The sequence below is a fragment of the Toxotes jaculatrix genome, chromosome 5 (genome assembly GCF_017976425.1).
Source record: "Toxotes jaculatrix isolate fToxJac2 chromosome 5, fToxJac2.pri, whole genome shotgun sequence".
Classification (NCBI taxonomy): Eukaryota; Metazoa; Chordata; class Actinopteri; family Toxotidae; genus Toxotes; species Toxotes jaculatrix.
This window is the reverse complement of record NC_054398.1, coordinates 13,465,429-13,493,339: the sequence shown is the minus strand read 5'-3', so window position 1 is coordinate 13,493,339 and position 27,911 is coordinate 13,465,429. Positions and strand designations below refer to the sequence as shown.

The 27,911-nt window shown below is 40.7% G+C and overlaps 1 protein-coding gene across 1 annotated transcript in view; it reads left to right on the top strand.

Moving 5' to 3' along the window:
* LOC121182264 (voltage-dependent calcium channel subunit alpha-2/delta-1) overlaps positions 1-27,911 on the top strand; it is a 55,488-nt gene that overhangs the window by 5,024 nt on the left and 22,553 nt on the right. The window contains exons 2-13 of the mRNA XM_041038683.1: positions 846-927; positions 1,217-1,333; positions 12,861-12,920; positions 13,628-13,663; positions 14,630-14,759; positions 20,153-20,284; positions 21,242-21,311; positions 21,978-22,028; positions 22,249-22,348; positions 26,097-26,255; positions 27,010-27,114; positions 27,710-27,788. Of these exons, the coding sequence (XP_040894617.1) occupies positions 846-927; positions 1,217-1,333; positions 12,861-12,920; positions 13,628-13,663; positions 14,630-14,759; positions 20,153-20,284; positions 21,242-21,311; positions 21,978-22,028; positions 22,249-22,348; positions 26,097-26,255; positions 27,010-27,114; positions 27,710-27,788 (1,121 nt within the window). The remainder of the gene's footprint in view (positions 1-845; positions 928-1,216; positions 1,334-12,860; positions 12,921-13,627; positions 13,664-14,629; positions 14,760-20,152; positions 20,285-21,241; positions 21,312-21,977; positions 22,029-22,248; positions 22,349-26,096; positions 26,256-27,009; positions 27,115-27,709; positions 27,789-27,911) is intronic.

Genomic DNA, 27,911 nt, shown 5'->3' with positions numbered 1-27,911 from the left:
GTATCTCATGCCAACCTGCTGTCATTCTCATGCAATATTAATGTCACAGTCTCAGTGTCTGTATATATGTGTGTACACGCATGACAGCATATATGGTGAATCAATGCAGCTACATGCACACAAGTATTTTGCTGCTACAATCCTCTTAAACCAGGTGCACCTCTAGATGAGTCTGATTATTCTAATAAGTCACTGTGTCACTTAATGCACGGTGTCTTAGGTCTTTATCATTTTCCTCTCACCCATCTCTATCAATTGCCACTGTGTTTGGGAGGAATGGAGGGATATACTATGTCAGTATATTATAATGCATGCTGTGAGCTTCTTGTGCTTTGACAAGATGATTGGAGGAGGATGAGAGGAAGGTTTAATCCAGTGTGTGGCACCAGCAGGCCGGACCTGATGTCCCTGGAGCTCTTTGATACACAGAGAAGCACGTCGGTGCCGGCCGCCTCCTACCTCTCACCTGTCCACTCACATCACTGTCACCAGTCACAACACAGGCTGACACTTATGTGATTGGTTGACTTTATGTTTGAACTCTCAGAAAGTAATCGTATTGGTTGACACCCGGTGACACACGTTGGATTAGATGACACTGTATTTGTTCCCGGTGATTCAAGTTTGATTGGTTGACACTTTGCTTGAACTTATCAGAGTGATTCCCGTTGCCCTTGTTTGTTTAGACGACCATGTGACTAGATGGCCTTGTTAGATGATAGATGTAAGATAACTTGATTGACAGTTTAATTGCGCTGTGAAATGTCTGTGATCTGTGTCTGTGTCTTTTAAACTGGTTACGTCTGAGTTACAAGGTTTATTCTGTGCATTGCTTTGTCCCACAGGATTAAAGAATGGGTTGATCAGATGCAGAAAGAGCTTGTCACCCTGGCAGACACGGCCACAGCTGGGAAGAGCCTCACTCAGGTATAAACACCTAAATGCAACATACAGATGCATGAAGAGAAGGCATAAACCAAATTTATCATTGGTATGAACCCTCACGTATATCAGTACACGAAAGAAGTTGCACTGCTCCTTTAAAATTTGAATGAATTAAGCCATTCAGTTTTTCTGAAATTACATATTCTTTGTTTTCAAGCAAAATGTTATTTATCACCTAACTTAAAAAAAAAAAATCTGACACATCAGGATAGATTAAATCATCAGTTGCGTGTGTGATTGCATATCATCCCTACTCCCTAAATCTGTCTAGATTTTTCTGAGAAACCAGCACCTGTACACTGTAGAGCAAAACGACGCAGAGGAGCTGGTGGCCAGAGCAGCCAGGAAGATTGAACAGCTGCTGCAGAAGAGGTCTGCTGCCTTGAGGGTAAGACTGATCCCCACTCAGAGGAACCACCTGTCAGTTTGTTAGTTGAAAAGCTGAGCGGGATGAGAAATTAATTAACAAGGGCTGCGACAGAACAGAGAGAAGTTTTCCATCAGTTCTTGTTGTAGACTTGACTATGTATATTCATTAACCAAAAGTGTATGTTGTGAAAACTCTGAGAGACATAACGAAGTGCTATAGATATTTATGACATGGTGATTTAGTGTGGCATTTAATCATGCAAACTCCAGCAAAAACATTCCTGGAAAGATGGGATAGGTTTAACCAAAAAAAAAAAAAAAAAAAAGAATGCTCAACCTTTCCACTGGAAAATAAGCCCATTGTTCTCGGGTGTTTGACTTCAAAAAATGCGAGAATTGGATTGAACCACAACACTGAGCCTAAGGGCTTTAGCTGCAGAGTACAACACCTCTTACAGTTTAGTGTTGTGAGAAGATCTAATGGGAGAAATGGTGTAATCCTGAAATCTAGTCAAAGTACCAAGATTTAATATATTGCTTTAACTCTATCTCTTTATTTTGTCTTTTGATATTTTTATTCTGTCTTTTAAATGGGGTGGGCAAATTTACCACTCAATGACTAAAGCTATATTCACACACTTTGAATTGAATATCTGTTAGATATCTAATCATATTTGGAGCTCCGCTATTATATATTATCCCCCTTTAGGCCAAACTGAATCATAGTTACAAAGAGAAAACACTACTTACATAATCATAATAGTATAATTATGTAAACTATGAATCTTGATTGTAAATTTCATCCTGTAGCAGTTCCACCACCATTTGGCTTTTTTTCAAGAATTTACATTTTCATCTGGCTGGAGGTTTCACACTGGTTTTCCTAATGTGATTGGTGTGAGTTTGGCTGAAGCGATCCTTTAAACAGAGGCCGTTACATTCAAAACATTTTAATGGTCAGGTTCTGTGGGGTTCCTCTGAGGGAAATAAATATTAGGAATTAGCTGAAACCAGACAACAGCCTTCTGGCTTTTACATTGTGACAAACTAATCTCTGAATGTTGTGTATTATTTGCAAAGTTGAGGTCATTTTGCAACAGCCTACTACTATTTCAGGGGTGATATGTATAGAATTGATCCACTTACTTATATATGTATAACTTTATAGATGATACATATAGATTAAAATAACAGCAGTGGGTAAAGCATGCACGCAGAAGAGGAGTAAAAAGCAGGGACTAAGATCCTTTTTTTGTAGGATTCAATGTGATAATGAGAGCTTTGACCCTGGGGAGGTTCTCTCTTTCTCTCTCTCTTCCCCCCCTTTTATTTTACCCAGAAGTGGGTCAGAGACGCTCATTTATATCACGAGATTGAACTGTTTTTATACATTCAGAGGGAGTTCACAGCACCCCTTACTCTGCCTTTATAAGGCCCCATCATTGTTGTCTTATTAGGAACAGAGAGGGAGTATTTATGAACGTTCATAAACACATCCCCTGCCAAGTGTCTGTCTTGTGTATGTTAAGTAAACACTCTGGTATTCTTATCATTTTTCCGAGTACTGGTGCCATAAGATGCGTAAGCAGCAAGGAGAAAACTGGCGTCAGTGTATTATCCAAGTGATAGGAAAAAGAGATGGTTGGTGAGGTCGGGGCGTGTTAGTGTGTATGTTTATGTGTGTGTTGAGGGTAGGTGGTGGGTGGGGGTCAGCGAGCCTGACGTTGGCAGTCACTCCAACCTCTGGACATCGATCACTTCTCACTCTTTATTGCGCCTTTGTGTCTCATCCTCTCCTACGAGTAACCTCAAGGCACACTGATATTGGATTCCCTGTCCTGAGATGTATGGATGGTGAGATAAATGGATGAACGGATGATGTGAAAGAAGGGCAAAATGCATGAACGTAATGGATGCATGGATTGATGGACAGGCGAGCAAAGGAAGATGGGTGCACAGGATGGTACAATGAGGGCAGATGAGAGAAAAAAATAAGGCTTTGAGCTCAGAATGTAATAGGTCCCATATTTTAACTGTTATTCTGTCTTTCTTGGGCCTCTAGGCTAAACCACAGTGACAAGAAACACCAGCAAGCTCAAATGAGAACCTGATATACATACACTGTCCCAGCAGACAGCAGTTTTGCTTTGAGCTGGTTTTTGCTGACCAATCTTCGAAGTTAAATGAAGAGATTTGGCTGTAAAGTTTATCAGACAGAATACAGGAAGAGAATCTTCACTGCAGCTGGGACTTTCTTTCTTGTTCAATCCCTTTGATATAAGGTTGGAAGTGACTCTCAATGTCAATATAATTGGAGATAGCCTGAGGCACTTTGAGCCGCTTTCACTCAGTTGTCAACTGCTTTCAAACTTTCATCCTCTCTTTGCCTTTCTCTCTCTCTCCATCTCTCTGTTCTCTAACTCTGTATGATGGACGACCTTTGAAAGGCCACAGTTTACCTAGCCACAGGTGTGTGACACAAATGTGTGTCTATGTGTGTCTACTCATGCTTCCATAAATAAGTGTGTGGCACAGTGTAACATGCATTATTAATGAGTACTTGGCTGCACACTGTTAGGAGAGATCAGTTTATCAAAGGTCCTACAACGTATACCGGGGCCTGATCTCAACAGGGAACACACACATTTACACACGCACACAAATGTACGCACACATGGGAGACATGTACACATAGCAGCTATAGGAGGCTCAAGTTACTTCCCCTTACCCCACTCAGACTGAAATGGCCTTTTTGATCAAATAAACAGATAGCTCTGTTTCTTTGCCATTTTAGGTTAATTTACATTTCCACTTCTTTTTTTAATCATAGACCACATTTAGTATATATATATATCTACTTTAGTGTAATAAAGTCCATTTACATGAGTGTCCTTGATCTGAGTTACATTTATATCAGTCAACTCAGGTAATTTACTGTAAATTTCCAGATGCCTCTAGCCTATAGTATAGTTTTTATTAAAGCAAATGATTTTGCTGTTGTTATAGAGTATGAGTAAGCAATGACAGTAGATACTGCAGTGCACATCCATCCCTATACTCAATGTACAATATAAACTCATACACTGACATAGAGAGAGAGAGAGAGAGAGAGAGAGAGAGAGAGGTCACAGGAAAGGTTTCTCTAAAGTTGTTGGCCACAAAGTAAAAGTGTCTGATTTGCCCAAAACTAGATCCAGCCATTTGAACACATCTCTCCTTCCCCCGTCCGCAACCTACTCTCTCTTTGGCTTGCTGTCTGTGTACACTGTAATTAAAAACTTAATTATTGAAGCTGCTGAACTATTACAGCAAAATGGGATCTGATAAAAGACTGAAAACAGACTTACACATAAGCTCACGCATCAGGGTACTGTCCACAGTTCACCTTTGTCTCTCTTGCTAACAACCAGCAGCCACATATCTGCTGCAGCTGTTTGCTTTTGTTTGAACAATCTGCATGAAATGAATGCATGTGTGTGTGTGTGTGTGTGTGTGTGTGTGTGTGTGTGTGTGTGTGTGTGTGTGTGTGTGTGTGTGTGTGTGTGTGCACTTCCATTCTTCTCCTGAGGTGAAGAGTTCTATCCAGTGACTAATGAGCCAGTCTACAACATTACTTACCAGCACCACTAAAACTGTACAGGACACAGGTGGCCCACTACTCTGTGTGTGTGTGTGTGTGTGTGTGTGTGTCTGTGTCTGTGTCTGTGCATGTGTGCATTACTGTGTATGTGAACTCGTGTCTAGGTGTAGGTTAAAGTGTGTGTTTTTAAAATGGAGTATCTTCCTTTTCTATTGCTGGCAGGCAAGTTACATTCATTATTGAAAATTATTGAAATGATGAGGCTTTCATGAGGATGTCATTTAGGAACTAGGGACATTTTAAAGGATGCAATCACCTGTGGATTAAAAACAGACATTAAGTGACTACTATTGTTTAATCAGACCAGTCTTGGATATCGGCAGGATTAGGCTTTGACTCATGTCACAACCCTAGTTCACTCACATGTTCTTTAATACCAATTGCACAGTAGTGCCTTAGACACAACATAGTTCGTTTATACATTGTAGATTTTTACAAGTTACATCTCTGCATGACTTAATTTTTAAATTGATGAAGTAATTTTTATTTAAAAGAAGATCAGTATGCCTGTCATACTCCTCTGTCTGTATTGCTTTGCTCACGACTGTCGACATTGTCAGCTAAGGTCTTATTCACAACCACTGAAGGCAGGTACATGGCCTACCCTGTCATAGATCACAAAGCTGACCAGTATAGCACATGCATCAGTGACAGTGACAGTGATCAAGCCCTAATATTGTGTCACAGGCTTTACTAATGCACAGCATGTAAAATTGTTTACAAGCAGCCATTTTACTGGAAAGGGTATTTTATCACCACATAATTACTTTAAATATCTTGTAAACACAATTATTGTCACAAATATCTACAATGAAATCTTCTGTTAAATTCCCTACTGTTACAGATAATCTCAGTGCCACTGCCCCAGTTAACGTTCAATCTTACAACACTGACAAATTGATCATACGTAATATTATGAAATATTGTCTCTCCTCTGGATGTTCAACCTCAATTTTCACTAAGAACAGCAGCTAATTCGCCAGCTTCATCAAACATTTTGTGTAAAGAGCTCAGGCTTTCAGAGTCTTGCTTTGCAAATGTCTCTCAAATGCACAGCGTGTCACACTCACCAGAAAGCTCTTCAGCGACAAATCTCTTTTATCACCAATAATGTGCCTTACATGCACATTACATGACACAACCAGACTCAAATTTGTTTTCTTCCATCACATTACGTCTCTATTTTTTATTCTATTCTTGTACCAGGAGGATTTCCATTCATGATGTCACCTTGAAGTCTACATTAAAGGGGCATCACGTGAAAAATCTGCTACCAGTGTGTACTATAGTTCCATGTAAACCACACAATATGAAATATGGCTGTTCCTCCAGCTCTATAGAGAAAGCATATTTGGAAGAATTCTATAAATGAACTTAAATAAATTGCTGCTGTCAGACACCTTTCAGAACACTCTCCCACTACTGTAAACAGGATACAGTACTCTTTCCTCTTCAAACTGTAACCATGTCAACAACTGTATTCTCTAGTAGTCATATTTATAATGTAATCATATTCGATGTTCCTAATGTAATGCTAAACAGTCCAGTTATCCAGTTCTCCTTAATCAGAGGTGTGTGTTAAGTGTTTCGGGTGTTGTTCGTGCATGTATTTAATAGAGTCTTTGTGCCCCAGGTGTTGGACCATATTTTTATTAATCATTTGCCTTCTGTCACAATGTTATAATAATGAGCACAAGATGTGACTTTATGATGTTTGCATGTGTGTGTGTGTATGTGTGTATGCCAAAGTAAGGCAGTAATGAGCAGAGGCTATGATACGATCAGAGATATTCCAGTCTCTAGAGCAGATGTTACTCAACCTCCCATCTCCGCTCTGCGCTGATCATACTAAGCAGACAAGAGGTGTCTGCGTGTGTCTCTGTCTGTGTGCTTGCATTCATGTGTATGTGTGTGTGTGTGTGTGTGGGGGTGTGTGTGTGTATGTGACAGAGAGAAAGAGAGAGTGGGAGGGAGCAGTGCAGATGGGGAATTCTAACTAGACTTATGGTAGGCCAGGGACAAGCGTCTAATGCATTCATGGAGAAGAAATTCAAACTGTTGATGGAGCAGAACATGCTCATGGTTACATCTGAAGACTTGATTTGGAGACAGCTACAACCTTTTGCAATCAAGACATGCAGTTTTTTTTTTCATATCTAATAACAATCAACACTAATTAAATGTGGCACATAACATTTTTCGGAATCAATATTGTGATACTTTGTGATAATTATAGTAATCGAGATGTGACAAGATAATTAGTAGCCTCTGTCTTACACCAGCGTGAGCTAATGTTTCTCAACCATGATGACACTGACACTCGCTACATAGTACTCTTGAGCTGCTGGGAAATTTCCTTTTGACTGGTTAGACTGTTTCGCCACTTATTTCTAGAAAAGAACTGCAGACAGTCTGGGTGGATTAAAAATGCATAAATATTAATTTATTAACAGTTACAACTGCAGACATGATGTTTAAAAGCCTGTATCAAAGTGGCCATATTCAGTATTTTCATAATAATGTGTGATGGTCTGAATCACCAATTCAGAGTATTAAAGTGAGTTCCAGTTCATTAACTGCATTATTACCAAATAGTATGGATGATAAACACCAGCTGAATTTTACATAACCTGGCAACTCAAAATTTGATTCATGTCTTATAACTGATCTATAAAGCATCAGTAACTCATTTATAAACCACTGATAAATCCATAAGTTACAACTTTATCAAAATGCCTTTCTAGAAAGTGCCCCTCTTCCTTTTCTCTTTTATATTAGAAGAACATTGCTCTCAGTGTTTCAGTGTTGTAAACAAATATTCCCTGTGAAAGAGAGTGGATGAGACAGGGAGCAGCTGTAGATTTACTGCTCCCATCGGAGGGTTTGGCCTCTAAGAGAAGCCATGTGGAGCAGCATGGCTCTCCCCTGGGCTCTCACAGCTGCATATACCTCTGCTCTTTGTCATGCTCTCTTTCTCTCTTCGCTCATCTCCCTTGCTTCTCCTTCAATCTGTGCTTCCCTTTCTTTCTATCGCCTTCCTTCTCCAGTCTACTGCAACTCTCCGGCTCTTGGCCTTTTGGCACTGTTCCTTGTCAAACTGAAATTTGAAATCAACCTTTCTTTATCTTTTCTGACCTCTGTCTGTCTCTTACCCTACTTCCTCCTTTCTTGAACTGAATATATCTTCTTTCTCCTCTTTACTCTTCTGTGCCCTTTGGTATTACTCCTCTGTTGCTCTTCCTCCTCTTCTTTCGTTTGATTGTCTGTCCATCTCTGCTATTCTACATTTCTTGTCACCCCCAGGTTTTTTTTAATCTCCATTTCTTCTGTTATTCGTCTTTACATACACAAACTAACATAATATATTTATCAGACATGCACACAGGAGAGTGTATTTTTGTCCTTTTCCCAGGAAGCAAACGAATACATTGCTAGATTAAGACTCCTTCATTCTTTACTGAACAACCCCCACCCACCCTGCTATATATCTGTCTCTTCATCATCCTATTGTTCATTCTCTTAAGCTAAGTTTTAATGAGAACTACAAACACTGTGATCATGCTGAGTCTGAATATCGTTTTTCTTTCTTAGGACTGTCTTTTCCGTTAATCCGTCTGCTCATAATTTATGTCTTTCCCTCTTCCCTTTTCAGACACATCTATTTTCTGCTTCTTACACTGACCCTTTACACCTCCACCATTTTTACTTTCTTGCCTTGCCTCTTGAGCTTGGACTCATTATGGCGAGTAGATAACCAGCGTTCATGGATGTGGACACGTCAGAAAGGAGGAAGGGAAGCATAAGACGGAATGTGGGTGTTAATAACCTTTTGTACTGTTACAACTCTTGTGAGTATTGCTTTGTTGTCTGGGGGAGGGTGGGGGCCCATTGATTTCAGGCGGGTGGAGCCTTTAGACACACATGCACATACACACGCGCATTTATACACACACACACACAGGGAGTCTGGGAGGCTCTGTGAGGTTTAGTAGAGCCTGTCTCATCTTTCCTGTCTATCCTTTAAGCTGTGCTCTGCTTTCTCACTAAATGCATGGCGGGCTGCAGGGTTGCCCTGGCAGAATGACAAGTAAGACTGGTGAGAGCAGGGTAGACATATCTCTGTGGGGCTAGCAGGTAGGACTCCAATGGCATCCAACACTCAGGCCAGCTCCAAATGTTTCTGTGCTCTCAGTGGCTGCAGCACAATGATCTCATACATGAGTGTGCATGAAGAGTGGAGGGTGCGTGGAATGAGAAATACTATATTATGTGCCCTGTTTGGCTGTAGGAATATTGATAGGCACAACAGTTGTTGCGGTTATCATTAGGCCGTTTTTATGTTCAGCTGGGATTAAGATATAACTAACTGTCTCAGCAATGCTGCCTGTGGAGAATATTGAGGGTTTTTGTCTCCTAGTATTAGATTTCATGATTCCCCTTTGCTCCTTTTTCTCACTATAGCACCTCATTCCTTAAACCACTCCACTTCCCTGCCTCACTAGAGCCAATTCCCAGTCTCCTGTCAATGAAGCCCTCTTTCCCCATTAAGGCTGCAGGGGAGTGGTGGCTCTCCTCGGGTCTCCAGTGGTCGCCCAGTGACAGAGTGGGCTTATTATGGTGTGGAGCTCGGGTATCTACACAACGGCAAGTGAGACGAAGACTAATGAGCAGTTACATCCAGTATGCTACGGGGAGTGTGTTACGCACTCCCATTAACTAAACCGTTGTAATGCTAAATTTGTGTTTCAACAGGGCAACGCTGGCTTCTAATCAATTGGCATAGATGGTAACTTGCAGCAGCTCTGTAATGAACTGATGAACTGTCACTCAGGGAGCGGTGTCATCAAATCAAGACTCTGTAGTCTAGAGCGGATTTGATTGTGCCGTCGCTTTCTTCGGGTAGCCTGATAACCTCCTCTGTGTGTACGTGTTTGACAAAGAGCGATACCAAGAAAAAGAGAAGGGTAATTAGGTATCTCTCCTCACACACTCCTCCTTGCCCTCCCCCATATTTCCCAGATGGGAGAGGAGCCTTGTCAAAGCCCTGTCATGAATTTTTAACAACCCTATCGGTCTGCTCTCTTAGGAGGTGTGTGTGTGTGTGTGTGCACGCTGTGTGTGTATGCAGATTTGCATGTGCATGTTCATATACACTACGTGTGAAGGCGAAGGGTATTTTGACACAAAATACCGAAATCCTAGATTCTTCATTAATGTCATGCAAATTGCTGGGGCATGACGTATGATGTATGAAATATTGAACAGCTGTTGCTCCTGTATCACATCACATACAACATTGTGTCAAGAGAGAAATCTTGGACCGAAGGAGAGATCTGTAATCAATATCCATATGCTCATGAGCTGCTGTTTACGTGCGGTTGTCGGTTTATCTGGTGGTACAGTACAATAAATGAAAGCATTTAGCAAATTGAACGTATTGTGAGAGATGGCCTGGATTTATGCCCAAGCAATAAAACTGACTTAGCTCAATCTGCGACAATAATGTCATGTGATGTTACATTGACACTGGCTGACATTCAATATTAGCTTGATGACAAGACCTCCCGCAATTGGCCTTTGCAGCACAGATATGAAATGCTGCCTTAGTCCTCCCTGAGGTGGCAGATTATTACAGTCTTAAATCTTTCCTGTTTTTTTCATGAAACCATTAAGGAATGAAAATATGAAGAACCAGGGTTTTGTTTAGAAAGTTGTCAAACCTTGGGTGTAGCTGCCGCTGAGGTGTCGCTGAATTTAATTATTAATAAGAAAAGAATGGGATTTTATACGACCACCCAGTTGTGCCTGGGTTCTCCTTACATCTTGTTTTGTTAAAATCTCTGAAGGCACTGTAAAACATTGGTAAAGCAGTCTTTTACTGATACTCGTTTTTGCAGGGTTACATCTTGTTGGTGTAAAGTTGCCAATAGCACAGTTGTGGAGATTCTTATGGATAACAATACACCAAGTATCTCTTTTTTTAACAAGACACTAAATTGTGTTTTCAAGTTACCCTTAAAATTAAATATTTATATACATAATATAATAGAATATTTTAATTATGGCAGTGGATTCAGATGTAAATCTCCAGACCAAACCACTGAAATAGTTTTAACACCGTCAGTGTCTGGTGAAAACAAACGTCAGCGTCGAGTGTTTCACAGACAGTTTGTAAATGGAAATCATATGATTCAGTGACAGAACTAGCTATTTTTGTGTATGGTAATCATGACGCGTAATAATTTCATGATCACTATTTTGTGTTGGTGTGTGATTATAAGTGTGTGTTTATGGTTGGAATAGGGGGTATATTTAGCTGCTGACAGCCAATGCAGAGGTGGTGGAGACAGGTCTGGAACAGAGCCCAGGACTGGAGGCCAAAGGGATGGGACTGTTGATCAAGAATGGGACCACTGCCGACAGCAGACACATGGTCACAGACACACACATACACGTTCATACCCACACTCAGCAGAAGCACAGAATTAGATATACTATAAGCATCTCAATCGCTTATTGCTCATGCACGGATCTGGCATGCCTGATGTTATACTTTCCTACTTTCACAGTCCAACAGATGGATGTCAGAGTGGCATTCATCTATAAATACAGTTTGTCTTCATCATTTCTAATTGCTTTCCGTAATTCATAATAAATCCCTGGGTGGAGCTTCTCTGAGGCTACTGTAACTTTGCTTGTTGTGAAGGAAGTCGGTGTGTCCGACAGGTGGGTTTATTTCAGGGCAATCCTTTCCTCCACAGGCTTGTCATTAGCCAGTAGAGTTGGAGCAGGGCAGGCCAGGGCCAGGCTAGGATCTGATCGGTGGGGATTTGCCTGGGTGAACACATACACAGAGGTGTGCATAAGTGTTTGTTTTGGTTTGCTTCTGTGCCTGCTGTCTGCCTAGGGAACACACTGTTCTTTTTATTCTAACCCAGTACCTTTTCCATCTCAGTGTACCTGCCAATAGGAGTGAAAGTTTGAGCAGGAAATGTGAGCAATAATGGTTAAATTATTTCACACCTCAACCGTGTGTCATTGTGTTCTTGTAAGGGTTGTTCTTAGTTTTGCTGTCATTTCCCTACAAAGGAAAGAATGTGGATGGAATCAAACTGAAAGATGATAAGGAAAGCCGGCTGAAGCGTTGAGCGTAGTGTGCAAGTGGAAAGAAATATCTAAATATGACTAAATATCACAGCATCCTCGTTGACTTTTAAGCTCAATCCCAAACTGATGATGTTTAAGTAAAAAATGTTCTCCCCTGGACGTCTACAGAGCAGTTGTTCCCATAGTGGTGAATATGCACAGTTTAGTTTGTGCTTTGCCCTTTTCAATACTTTTAATTAACTATTCTTGCCACTGCTCTCTTTTTCTGTATTGTTTCCCAGTATGGGTTTGTGTATGAGTGCAATGTAGAGACATGTAGAGCAAAGGTGAAATTAATTACATTTATATCCCCTTGCTATTTAGTAGTATGCAGTTTGATTGACAGCCTCTCAGTTGGTAATCCATTTGCTCTTTATTCAATGATCTGCCATTTCTTACACCATTGACCCCCCTTTTTCTCTTAACTCCTCTCTCTTTCACACTCTGTCTTACTCTCTCTCTCTCTCTCTCACACACACACACACACACACTATTCTCCTACAGTACAACCTTTTCATTCTGACATTATGACACTCTGTGGTGTGGCCTTTAGCGGCCGGTGCTGTAAGAACCGTGATAGCCCTGTGGTTTGAGCTCTGTGAGTGAGATCATAATCATTTCTCTGTGTCTGGGATGGTCTCCATCGTGCCTTTTAACATACTGTCTTATGCTCAGGTTGTCTATAATTAGACCGATGCTGTGAAGGAGGCATACCTTGTGCAGATTTCAGTCTAAATCCCTGTCATTTTTCACTCCCCAGAAACTGGCCACAGCTGCTGAGGAATTCCAGATGGAGCATCAGTGGAAAGACGAGTTTGAGGTAACAGAGGGACACAAAAATACAGACAAATACTCACTACCTGCGTAAGTGCATGTATTATATATATGTATAATGTATATTGGTAAAACACAGGGAGATACAAAGACAGACTAACATTACGTTGGCACCTACTCATCATTCACTGGCCATAAACTCATTTGATTGTCTGAGTAGGTTTAATATGTATTACAGCTCCATTAGTAAATAGGTTCATTGCACATTACACACTGTGCTATGATGCATTATGCCTCTGATTTTGGATGACAGATACTCTGCTTTCAAAGAACAACAGTGGCAAAAAAATTGTAAATGGGCAGTAAGGCAGTGGTCAGGAGAAATTTTTGTCACAGAGACAGTTATATATGTGTCTAAGCAGTGAATAACTATATTGCTTTCTCAGTGGCAGGGAAATGCTTCCCTGGAGCATTGCAAATGGATCTAGGCACTCAGACACAGATGTAAAAAAAGAGGAACACTCTGCACACTCAGCTTAACTCATACAGTATTCATTAAATTGGAGCTACAAACCAGTGTCTTCATTAACATTAACCTGGTGAATTAACTAATGGAGTTGCCTTCCAACTAAATAAAGAATTGTTTAGAAATGGATCAAGCATTTCATGGTTACATAAATGTTACGCTTCTCGGCGCGACACCCGAAACCATCCACAAAGTGATATTTGTGCTTGTGTGTGACTTGTTTACAGAATGGTGAAATCGCCTACTACAACGCAAAGGACAATGTGAGTGTGCTCTTTTTTTTTTCCTTCTGCCTATATGCTCTCCTTCCATTTGAGCCCATGCAAACACACAGGTCACACTCGGACATGGCCCAGTAATATGCTTTTGCTACACACCCGCCTCTCTCTCTCTTTTGTCCTCCCTTTCACCTCCTCATCTTCCCTCCTCTCCTCCATTTTTCTTCTTCTATTCACCACATTCATGTCTTATTTTGCTCACCCTCGGTTTCCATTACTGCCACAGCCTTTTACTGCAGTCCCTCCCTCTTCTCCAGGCTTTTCTTCCCATGTAGCTTCCTCGCCGTCATCCCTCCTCCCACCCTCTCTCAGGTGAAGAGGTTTCTGCCATGTTCTCCTCTAATTGACAGATGAGATGTATGAGCTGGCTACACTGCTGCTTTATTAGGAAGTAACTGTTCGCAGTCTCTCTCCCTCCCCCTTCTTGCTTTTTTCCCCTCTCTCTCTCTCCACCTCACTACCTCATTCCCTCTCTACCTTGCATTCTTTCCTCCATATCTCATCATGCTTTTCTTCATACGTCTCCTACATCTGTCTGCACTGCTCTCATTGATGTAAATTGGCGAACGCACGGCAGGAGTTATAAATCTCCACAAGGTGCACAGACAATCTGGGTTGTCTCCTGCTACTCCTCCCAGCAGAAGATGATAAAAAGGAAAAAAAAAAACAAGGTATCATCTAGTACACGGCTGATGATGCTATATTTTCTTAAACCGGTTGGAAAGGTGTGAAAAGTGCAGCAATGACATTATCTCATCAGGATTTGATGAGAGTGATCTATGTAGTCAGACTGTCATTAAGGTCCACTGCTTTTAAAGAAACCCACACACTGCTTCATGGATGCTGTGATGCTTCAGCAAACAGAGTAAGGAGGCTTTGTATGATACCTAAAACCTATGGTCAGCATTACTGTCTGTATATTCTTTTCTTTTTTTTTTTTTTTTTCCCAAGTTGGATGCAAATGAGACATCGGGAAGAAAATACAGGATCCGACCAGACTTTAAAGAGGACCCGTCATTTAAACGTTTGACTGATTACAACCACACGGCTGTCCACATCCCCACTGACATCTATGATGGCTGTGAGTACATACACACATACACCTACACACACACACCCCAACAGACACACAAACCCCAGTAGTAACCATGGATACAACTGACACACCAACCCATTATGAAATGTTGTTTACAGACTGTGCCTCGAGCAAATTTGCCCATAGCCAAATGATGGTTTTAAAAAAAGTGATACAGCATAATAAGATCTGCTCCTGTACTCTCCTGACTCTTGGCCACGATGTGTGTCCTTGGGATGTAAATGAATATCATCTAATGAAAATGGATTGGCGTATGCGTTCAGCCTTTGTCTCAACAAACCTCCAAAGGTGTGTGTGGCAAGGCACTTTTTTTTCAGTAAACGTTTTGATAATGAATTTATTTCTTGTGTTCTGTGGTTTGCTATTAATAGCTTTGAAGCATAATGCAGTTATAAATAAAAGTTTTGTCTGATATGAATTCAAACCAGCGAACTCATATATAATATGTATGATACAAGACTATATACTTAAGCCTATAGGTTTTCTACATTTTCCAACAGTACCAGGGTTTGGAAACGTGTCTTTCTTCACAGTTTTATAAAGTAGCTATAGTTAGTAATACATTGTGTTTACATTTTAAATTGTGAAATCAGACAAGGTGGCAGTACTAAGTTCTCCCTTGCTCCATTGTCATTTTTTTAAGTAAGGGTGATTTCACTGTCCTGTGTGCAGATTGTAGGCCTTTTTATGTTTGATGGCTGTCTGTGTGTGTATTCTTCATGCTGTCAGTCGCACGCACCAGCTGTCTGGAACTGTAGATCATGTCCTACAGAGAACAGTTTAAGATTAAAATGAGACATATGTGCATCTGTTAAAAAGTGTATTTGCCCTGTTTTTTATAAAAGTACAGTTCTGATCATTTCATCATCATGTGGTGACATTTACCTTGAGTGGTTCAGAATAATTTGATTCTCTAGAGTCCCTCTGACATTAGCACAGCTCAAGTTGAATGTCAATGACTTAAGGATGGTCTGAATATCTTAACTGTGGTCTGAATTATGTATTATATTTGAATGGCTTTTTTTTTTCCTTCTATTTTTATATTTTAAGCACTTGGGTGATGCTCTTATCATAGTGTAACTTACAAGCAGAGAGCAATAGTTAGTAGTGTCCAGTCGCTTGCTTAAAGATACTTACACCAGGACACATGGTTCATGATGAGTTTGAACATGAGATCAGTTACAGGATAGTTTCTCTGACCACCAGGCTGCACTGTCGCTGCTTGGCCTCTGCTTGTGTATTTATTATCGGTGTCTGTGTGAGACTGGCTTTCTGTGTGTATGTGTTTAGATATTCAGTAATTAGCTTGCAGTGGGATGTGGTGCGTCAGCAGTGACTCGGAGGGACAGCAGAATGGAGTGACTTCCTCAGCATGGCCCTCAGCCTGCTGGGGAACCGTATGGCCCCAAGGTTACGCACCTCACCTTTCCACTGACCCCAGATACAGGGGCCTAAATGAGGGATGGGGATGGGCACACACTGTTGTTGGGGTTTGTTATCTGCAGAAGTGTAAGCCTGGTGTATTAGCATGCTTTTGAATTTGATGTGACTTTGTCATTTTTTTTCCCAGAGACACCTCTCTGGCCCTAATCTGGGCTGGGTGCCATGACTCCTCACACTCCCTTTCTCTCAAGGCTGCTGTTTATTGGTAGCCTGTAATAAGTATGCATAGATACGCTGAGCTGCTGGGACCTATCCAGGGCTGACGTCGGATGTGAGCGAGATGAAAGAAACTATAAGTGTGTGTGTGTGCGTGTGTGTGTGTGTGTGTGTGTGTGTGTGTGTGTGTGTGTGTGTGTGTGTGTGTGTGTGTGTGTGTGTGTGTGTGTGTGTGTGTGTGAAAACCCAAAGCCTGTAGTACACTCACACTGTGAGGAAGCCAGTCCCCACAAGTTTGCTTTGAGATTGAGATGAGGTTTTAGGATTTATGCTAGAATTAGTTAGGCCAGAACAAAACTGATCTCCACACCAGCTGGATAAGTTTTAGTGTAACCCATTGTCAAATATCAATATCCAAAACTCACATTTTGTACCAAAAACGTCTTAAACATCAGATATCACATCAGTGTCTGAGTCATAATTCAGTCAAACCGGAACACATAGACACGATACACATATTTTTAGATTCAGTGTGACTTACACGTTCCAAGAATACAATTATGCCCAATGTCTACCCCAAATAAACATCCATAAAACTGCTTAGATTAAAAAAAGAAGCTTCTTATAACTCCAGACCTTTCCTGGGAATTATCACGTTTCTAAGGTTTCTTCAGTATCTAATAAAAGAGTGGTAGTAGTGGTAGTCAGTACAAGCAATGGTACATAACACACATTATGATAGCTAATTCGGCATACTTAATTTTTCAAAACAGGTTAGTAATTGGCTGATGTTGTAGCCCACAACATAAATCATTCAATCCATGGCAACATTTAACAAAACAGGGAGCCTGTTACTGGCAGCTGTGTGCTGTAGACCCCTGAGTGAGTTAGAGTTAGAGTTAGAGTTAGAGTTAGAGTTAGAGTTAGAGTTAGAGTTAGAGTAGGGGTTACGACTGGGCATATAGTGGTGATGAAAAATGAATATGATCCCCACACGAATAGTGAGAAAATGTGCGTGTCTTTGAGTGTGCACACACTCATATAGTGTGTCAGATATGGACACATAGGAAGGAGTATGTATTTTGTATGCCTGGTAAAAAAGGAGACAGAGGATTCATATGTTATTGAGGTTTCTGCTCTTCAATTTGCTCCCCACCCTATAAATGTTCCAGGAATAGCCTTTGCTCAGCCGAAGAAAATTGGATTTTCTGGGCAAAGTGGAAAGCAAGTTTATGAAATCACCTTCTATAGGCAGCAGCACATCACGTGTGTGAGACGAGTGCAGGATAGGAAACAGATGTTCAGATGGCAGAGATCACCACAAAAGCCACATCTGTTGGTCCAGTGAAGGACACGGTGTATCAGACAGTGAGATGCACATTCAAATGGTTGAATTCAGTGATGTTGCTGTTGCTTTTTGCTTTTGGTTACAGAAGCCAAAAATGTATGTATACAATATATATATATCACCCCAGGGCTAGAGACAGTTTTTAAAAATAATTTTGAAGAGAAGATATATGATATTCTTCACCTTCAGGATACCGTGCAAGCTAGCAGTTTTTCTCTTCCAGAAGAACAGAACAAAACAGCTGACAAAAAAGACAGCAAATCTCAGAGACAGAAGGAGACTGACAGAGACAAAAAGTATTAAATCGCTCACATTTATGTCTTGTCTTTTAATGTAGGAAGAACCCAGTTTTTTAAAAAAAATAATTTTTCAGAAAAAAAAGCTATTCTTTTATTCAGGCTGAGACAATATGATATTCCCCAAATAGTTTCTATGACAAATCAAAATAGAACTTTTATAGACTGCATCCCCTTTTATTGACAGCCCTACACCTCCAGGCTATGGCCCATAATTCTGTACACACCAGTCTGTCTTGTGTGTTTTGCTTCTGCTCTGCTTTGCCAGTAACATCACCCTCCACTCCTCTCGGGTTTCCTGTTGTGACCCTCACCACAATCAGCTCAATCTTCGGTCTGGTTTTTAAATGGATTTGACAAAAGAAATATGACATGTTACCTGTGAGGCTAAGAGGTGCTGGTATTCAGATTTTGTTACCATTAGACTCTTAGGTTTAATGTTTCCTTGCATTTTTCTGCTCAGTGCTAAGCTTAGCAAACAGGCTGCTGGCTCTTGCTACATAGTTCACATACAGACATGAGAGTGGTATAGACCTTCTCATGTAACTCTCAGCAAGAATGTTGAAAAGGGTATTTACTGAAATTTTGATGATCTGATAACTGAAACTTTCTTCTGCTGAACTCACTGTCACTGTCACAAGTATACACTTATCCTTTTATATATATTGAATTAAATTGCACCTGTGATGCCCCAGTGAAATGAAGTCATCACTGGGTGTAGATTCAGTGTGGCATCAAAGCCATGCCGAGCGCAGCCAGGGAATTCATTAGTGTCAGTGGCAATATGGGTGACTAGAGGATACTGTATCCCTTATGAAGCAGCAGTGGAGTTTAGCTTATTAAATATTATGACTAACTCAGAAGCACTCAAAACCACTGGAAATACAAAAAAAAAAAACTACATATTACTACTGGGTTAGATATTTTTGGCATGCTAGTTTAGCCCTGTACTTTGTACGCATGAGTATGTCTTCTGTAGGTATCTGTCTAGTTTAATAGCTATTAGTGGGACTGGGTGTAGGTAGCTATCCAGCTACCTGTCTGCCATTATTAGTCTTCACTCAGAAATCACACATACACTTTGTAATTTTCTCATTACTTAACAAGGCCTGTGGTGTTATTTTCTTTCCCCTTTCCCTTTAAAATTCTACACTTAATTAGGAAAATACATTACTGTGCACACACACCGCATGTTCACCACACTCTCTCTCCCCTCTCTCTGTCTCCTCTCTCTTCCTATAATAAAAAAACATGCACTCCTGGCAACCAAGGCTTCATTAACTCGCCCCTCTTGAGGCATGCATGCAAATGAACAGTGTTTGCTTTGCACATCAATGAGCCACGTCACACTCAATACAGGATACCAATCCATCTCACACACACATGCACACTTACACATGCACATGTATACTATTAGTATTAGAGAAAAGAAGAAAGGAGGAGGACAAGGAAGAGCTGTTAAGAGAAAGACAGCAAGGATAGAGTTGGGGCAGCATGTGCTGTGTCTCCATCCATCATAGTGAGTGTTATGTGGCTTTGAGCTGTCTGGGTGCTGTGCCATTACATCCATAATGCCTGTTGCCTCTCACAACATACACTATCAATCACACGCATGCACACATACTAACACACACACACACACACACACACACACACACACACACACACACACACACACACACAGGTTATTGGTTTATGTTTCAGATAAAATTAAATGCAGTTTAATTTTTGTCAGTGCAAACCCAGTACTTGCCAGAATACTATACCTCAGTATTTGTTGCTAAATATCAACACCTGCTGGGTGTGCTGGCCTAATATTTGCTCAGGAGTCCCACTGGGCATGTGGGCCGACACTGAGTGGGCCTGTGTGTGAATCTTAATGAATGTGTTAATATGGGACGTCCGCATGTCTTTGACAGTCTGCAATGGCCAGCGCACCTGCACCTTGCCCTTTAATCATTAATGGAGAATATTGTACACATAGAGACATGAATGCATTCGCAGAGCTGTTGAAAATCAAAGTAATATACTGTATATGTTTGTGCAAGTGTGTCCCTCGGCAGGCCTGTCTTTCTAGTAAGTTGTCCTTTCACATGTATCTTTGTGTATGTTTTGTGTCCATGTGGGTTTTCCAGCCACCATTGTGCTGAATGAGCTGAACTGGACCGAGGCACTGGAAGAAGTGTTTAGAAAAAACAGGGAGGATGACCCAACCCTTCTCTGGCAGGTGTTTGGCAGTGCTACAGGCTTGGCTCGCTACTACCCAGGTAAAAAAAAAAAAAGTTCTATCTGTTCATATCATACTGAAGCTGTGTGTGCTTTCTTATCGAATTTGAGCTGCATTCATCAGCTGATTATTATTTGGTTGACCTAAGATGCAGCATGTGGCTTTTTATCATAACTACAAACAGCCAGGGAATATATTCACGAGTTTGCCTTGTTCACACATCAGTGGGCGAATAAGCTCAGTAAATAATCTACATTGCTCAACTTGCAGGGATTTTATATGTGGTGCCACAGATAGTGTCATACTATCTTTAACTGCATTAGTCTCGTGCTGCTCTCTGTCGTGAGTGTTTTCTCTGCCAAGCAATTTCTATTCATGAGATTGCTGTCATCATCGACTCCATATAGCTTTATGGGAAAAGTTTATGTCTAATATTCATGAATTTTCATTGGCCATGAATTTATTCCTCTTTGTTCCTGCCTTTTAGCATGCATGATAATCAGTCACGCACTCTCATACTGGCTTGCTTTCATGGCGCCCCTCACTGATAGCATACAGATAGAAGGCAACTGATCATTGTCAGAGCAAGTGAATCCAGTGCTCTGTGTTTTGCACCTCAGATGAATATTTTAACTTATTTCCCTGCTTTTTACCTCTTTGTGAATAATTTCAGCGAGCATACCACATGATATAATGTAGATGGCGAAAGAAAAGGATCCTATCCAACAAGCAAACTGTCATTATGGCAGAAATGTAGGCGTTTTTTTTTTTTTTTTATGTCCTACCAAAACGTGGCCTTTCTTATCTACACAATGACTGACAGCGACTCCTCACTGCTGAGCTGAATATGACACTGCATCTCGACAGATATATGCAGATCAACACCTCAGTCTGACAGTCAGATGTGTCAGAAATCAGACCAAAATAGGAATTAATGTTTAATTCCCTGTAATTATTAAGACATGATAATCAACACACACTCAATCTCTTCCTAAAGCTTCTCCTTGGATGGATGCTCGTAAGACTCCCAGTAAAATTGACCTGTACGATGTCCGCAGGAGGCCGTGGTAAGAAAACTGGCACAAATACAGATGCAAGAAGCATAATATGTATTGAATGGCGGTCGGAATGCAATCCTAAAATGACAAATTTAATGTATTCAGATGAATATAAACAATTATTTTCTTCTGTGCAGCTGCCTGTTTGTTTGGTTGTTTGGATATAGTTGGTTACAAGAAAAAAATTTAGCTTTTAGTTACAGTAAGTGTACGAAGTGTATGAGGCACTGGCAGATAATTCAATATTATTGTTCTTTCCACTTTCATTATGACAATATAATTATGTTACACAATTCTGTTGTTTAATTAGTAATGAATCCAAGCAAATTGTAATAATTGTAAAAAGTTATTTAAAGCTCTGGTTAGGAAGTACACTTTGAGTTGAGGGTTTTATTGCAATGTCTGCATATCTGTGGAATATAGTTATACCTATTTCTTACATATCATAATATATGCTGATATACTAATATATACTGATTCATATTACCATTGCTATATTAATTTCAAGGACACTGCCCAGCCTTAATACTCTCAGAAACATGGCACGTATAAGTAATATGGTGTTATCTCAAAGTGTAAATCACTGGCCTTCAACGTGCTTTCTACTGCTGTTGTGCTGTTGTTGAGTGTGTGTCTCAGTCCAGCTTGTCCTTTCATTCATTAACATCCATCTAGGTACATCCAAGGAGCTGCCTCACCCAAAGATATGCTAATCCTCGTAGACGCGTGAGTTACATTATAACCTCATTGATCTTTAACCTCCTCAGATCAGTCATGATTTCCCATGATTATAACGCATGCCCTTCTAGAGTCGCTACATAATGTAATGTATTTCCCAGAGCAGAGGCATTTCTAATTACACCGAGTAAAATCTCACAGGACAAGAACTGAGAAGACAGATTGCAGCGAGAAGCTGTCAGGTGTTTCTTTTTTTATTATCTTGCAGGAGCGGGAGTGTGTCTGGCTTGACTCTCAAACTGATCAGGACCTCCGTCAGCGAGATGCTAGAAACTCTGTCTGATGACGACTACGTCAATGTAGTTTACGTGAGTATTATTAAACCTTCCACTTGCTGAGCACCGGGTGGTCTGTTTGTGTGAGGCGGCGGGGGAGCATGATGCACGCTGAGAAAAGGGACAGCATGACAGACACGTTCAGAGTGTGTGTGTGTGTGAATGGGCGTATGCATTTCCAAGCCCGTTCACGTACATTCGGATACATCTAAATGAGGTCACGCACACGGAGACGTTGCACACATGCCCACACGCACACACAGGACACACACAGGAGAGACAGAAAGATGGATGACAAGTAATGAAATATGGATTTCTGGTCACTCTGAAACAGAGCTTTAATGAAATACCTACTTGGTGTATAGGATTAAAACACTACATGCCCCCACCCCACCTCTTTACCCGTGTGTGGATGTGTGTGTGTGTGTATGTATGCGCGTGCATGTGTGTACATTCCTACTGCTCCTAAATGAATTAAAACTGAACCTCTGACTGCAGTGACTCATTCATCACCTACTTGATCTCTCCAACACTTTTCCTTTTCATCATTGAGTCATGCAATTCCTCTCAGCATTTCACCACATACCTCCATTCATCTCTTTGTGTCAATGAATGATCTCACTGTACACCTCTCCTCCTCTATGTACAATGCCGTAACTTTCCTCTTTTCACTGCTCCCACTTTCTTTCCCTTCATTTTTACTTTTCTCACCCACCAATCACTTCCATCGCTCACTCCCCCAACCCCAACTTTTCATTCTCTGACCATCTATTCTAGGCCTTCCACGCTTGTGATTACATTCAGTGAGAGCCAATCAGGAGACTGTGCAATGCGTAGATGGGTGCCTGTGGAGGTGTTTATTGAGATGGGTCTTTATAGAGATTGGAGCTGTCTTCATTCCTCTCCCCAGGGACCCTTTATCTTGGACACAATGTATTCTGTTTCACGGTGGACTTGTGATTCTGCAAAGGTGTGCAATTATCGGAATCTGTCGGGGAGCTCAGTGTATGTTTGTGTGCGTGTGCTTAAGAAAGCGAGGCTGAATGAGAGAGAGATTAGTTCAACGAGTGAAGTGCAATTCTGTTTTGACTTGGAACTTTTTTGGTTTGTTTGAAGTGTTTTCCTACTGTCTTCTAAAACTATAGTTCAGTGGCTGTTATGCATTAGTGGATGTGTTAAGTGCTAAAAGGATTGTTTAAGTTTAGTACAGTGTGGTTATTTTTTCTTCTGTGCAGCTTTTGCCAGCATTTTTATTGGTTACAATAACATTGTCCTTACCGAAGTAATTTCTGAGCTCTGCGAACACAGAGACATCACCACAATGAGGTTCAGCAACATAGAAAGTAGTTCGACAATCAGACAGGGTTTAAACAAGCAAGAATACCTAAAACACTTTACCTGGAAGTAAAACTGAAAGGGGGTACACCTGAAATGTTACTAGTCCTTTACTGCACAGGAGAGCTATGTTTGAGCACAACTACAGCAGTCAGAAGGTCAAAATCGATCAGAAAAGTATGTAAACTGTGATGGATGTTCATAATAGAAAATCTGGACCATGGTTTTAATATTCACTTTTCTTTTCCAAATACTGTTGATTAACCTGGTGGTTTGTTTACAATCTGTGTGGCCATGTTATTGCTTGTGTTTCCATCTTATTACTATTATGATCATTTTTGGCCATGTTGCCACGCTTTCATATTTCAGCAATGTAACTCGATGTTGTCATCACCAATAGGAAGTATTTCCAAAACTGCAAACAAAAAAAAAAAAACAATAAGTTATAATTAATGGGAGTGATCCCTTAATTACCTTCATCTTGCCACTCAATATATCAGTCAGCAAACCGTAAATCAGTGGTGGTCAATTTGGTCCTCCTCCACCAAAACTCATTATTCTTTCTCTCTGTCACCCTCTCTCCCCCTATCTGTTTCCTTCTGTCATTGACTCACTTACTCATACACACACCCACACAGAGACACACACACACACACACACAGCGCCCTGTGTCTGGCCCTGAGGGTGTTGTAACCTGACACTAAATCATTAATCTCTGATATTACCCATAAATCCCTCCTCATTAACTGTAGCCCAGGGACTAAGTTGGCATTTGGTCATGGAGGATGCTCACAAACTTCCTCAACAGCTGCGGTAGGTCAGAAGAATGCTGATGGCTGTTCCTTTCTGTTCCTTCTTTCCTTCTAAGTCCTCATCCTCTCTGTTTTGTTTGTGTTTGTTTTGTTTTTTTTGTTTCTCACTTGTGTTCTTGCGTTCCCTCACCCTTCCACCTCACTGATCTGCCGTCACTTTCATCCGGCCTGTTCAGCCGTGTCAGCCGGTGCCAGTGCCTTTAGCCAACGTCAGTCCAGTGGGCAAGCCAGAGTACCAACCCAGAGTAGCAGAAAGCCCAGTGGGATTAGGTCTTGAAGATTAGCCTTCTCTCTTGTGTCATCACTAATCCATTCCCAAAGCCTGGACCATCACACACACACAGTTACAAGAGCTGTTGTAATAGGATCACAAGAATACAGTGGATTTTGTAGAAGATTGTTTGTGTGCAAGGCCAATAACACTATCCTACAAAGCAATGATGTGCTTTTACAGTAACTGCACATGTTTTTGAGATGTATTTGTCTTACGTACAAAAAAGGCACCTTGCTAATCTCTGTATGATTGATGTTCCACATATAGCTCGTGAGCCCATTATTTTCTATGAGAAACACCTTCTTACTTTCCTGATTTTAAATCCTGTATTCACACCCTCCCTTTTCTGTCCTCTTCCTCTCACTTTCTGCTCCTCACACTCCCACATTCCCCTCTCACCTTCCTCACGTCTCCTTTTAATAGATTACGTGACAAAAGATCCCCATCTGGTCTACATGGGCAATTACGTGAACTTCCATAATGTTTGTATGTGTGTATGTGTGTGTTTATGTGTTTGTCGCCTTGATTCAGTCTTTTGTCAAACCACAGCCATCGTGATACTGCCTTTCAGTAAAATAGAGATGTGTATGTCTGTTACTGTCAATCTAAAAGGAACTTCAAGGCTGTCAAGCTCATTGGAAACACACACATACGCACCCACGCACACATTCAGTCAGAGCTCTTTTTGCCTCCCTGCTTGTCTGTGCAGATCAGTGTTTTCAGCCTCCCTACTGGCCATCTCACAGAGACACATTGATTAGTTGAGATCGATGAGGTGCAGTATTGTTTTAGAGGAGTTCTGCAACACAATAGCTGGTGCTGGTTTACTATTCTGCTGTCCCGTGTCCTTCACACACTCTTATTATAAATTCTTTTCTATTACAAGATTTATTCTGTACATTTGTACTTATTGCCATCGCGAGCTCTTTGAAAGTGTGTATTAATTTCAGGCCAAATTAAAAATTTCAGTTCTGTTATTTAAGAAGGGGAAATAGCTCAGTGTAGAAGGAGGCAGGCTTTTGGTTAATGTTGGTTGGAGTGTGTGTGTGTGCATATGTGTGCCGTGGGGTGGAAATGAGGAGGTCTCACCTTTAAAAAAAGATGGTGTTGCTGCCTAACCTCGTTCTTATATAGCAGAATCTTGTTTCCATGGGTACCAAATCGTTGAGCTCCAAGGATGTGAAGCAATTAGTTGGGTTTGATGAATGTGTCTGTTTACCACTGCCTGATAACAGGCAAGGCCAGGTGGGAGTGTGTGTGTGCGTGTGTGTGTTGCATTTATATCATCTGTTAAATATGTATACATGTTGTAGTTGTATGAATAATTTGTAGGTTAAAACTCCTCATCCCTGCTTCCCAGTTTAACACCAGGGTAAAGAAGACGGCGTGCTTCGATCATCTGGTTCAAGCCAACGTGAGAAACAAGAAGCTGCTGAAGGATGCTGTGCAGAACATCACGGCTAAAGGAATTACAAACTACACAAAAGGCTTTGAGTTTGCTTTTGAGCAGCTCTCTGCGGTGAGATTTTCTAATTTCCTGTCTTGTTTTTTGCTTTTTTTTTTTAAATGAACAAACAAGTTAGTTTGTGTAACTGAGAGGACCAGGGGCTTAAAAGAAGTTTTTTGAATGAATGTTACATGTGATGCCTCCACATTTTCAGCAGCAGCGGAGTATTGTCTTTCACTGCCATCTGCTGGTTGAATGTATATCCTCAACTGTCCAGACAATGACAAAACTAATAGATAGTTCCAGATGAATGACCACCCTGAAAAGGCTAACATCATGTGAGGTTATGTAAGAGAACTGCCTAAATGTGATCAACTCTAAACCTGGTCTTTGACTGAATAGTAGTGATACAGTAGGATAGATATTTTGCATAGTTAGGGATGGCTTGATAAGAGCTTTCTAAAGTCTGAAGCCCTGCTATCATCCTGCAGTTTGTTTGTGTTGGACTGAACAAACAAGAGTGGCACTAGATGAAAAGCAGATGGATCTTAAAATTAAATATGGGATAAAAGGGAAGTTGTGGAGGTCACCAAAATAACTGGGATTCATCCACTGGGGATTATGCATATAAACTAATTTAAAGGAAATTGGCTGTGAATATTGCCTAGACGTATTATTTTTGGAGGTGGCTCATAAAGGGGTCCTTAACATGGATTGTTGATGTGAAGGTTGATTTATTCAAAGTGTCATCCCTAGCCCATGAAGCTACTGGGTTAAAAATAAATAGGCAGTAATCGTAAAATCTTTGTGTATTTCCTTTGACTAGACTAATGTGAGCAGAGCAAACTGCAACAAGATCATCATGCTGTTTACCGATGGAGGAGAGGAAAGAGCTCAGGCCATACTGCAGAAATACAATGCTGACAAAAAGGTCTGTAGATCAGTAGATCACACAAACACGAACACATGCACAGAAGCACACACAGGCAAGGGCGTATGATAGTGCAGTGTGAATTGTTTGCCTTTATCTATGTGAATGTGCTCCCGTTGTAGTTTTTATGAGACTCAGCTTTTCAGAGCTCCCTGTGGGTTGAAGCTTCCGTGTGCATATCCTCCTTACCCAAAAGTTTATGCAGTAGGCACATGAGGTTTTCTGCATATTGTGTGAAACAAAGACACACACTCACGCACACACACACTCATTCACATGAACAACCACAAATAAGCACATGCACAAGGTTACACATCAAGACTCAATGTTAAAAATTTACAGCAACTTTTGAGTTTTTTAAGATCTAAAATGTTTCACATATTTTAATTGTGACTGTTTGACAGTCTAATTAATTTAAATTATATAAGGGACAAGACAGTCTCCAGTTAAGTGAAATTAATATTAAATGAAGAGAAATGATGAGAAAAAATATATCAGTTATCCTGCTAGAGAGTGTGGGGTTTTTTTGGTTTGTTTTTTTACATTGCGAGGCTATGCCATGATAAATATTGTTGAATTTAATCTTCTGCTCCAGGTGAGGATCTTCACCTTCTCAGTGGGACAACACAACTATGATAAAGGACCCATTCAGTGGATGGCCTGTTCCAACAAAGGTACAGCACAGCTCATAATACACAGATGTTAGATCTCAGTGAAGATTTGAAATACATGTATAAATAACTCACATGACTACACTACAAATTTCCATCCTAAATCATTTGCTCCCACTTGGTCCT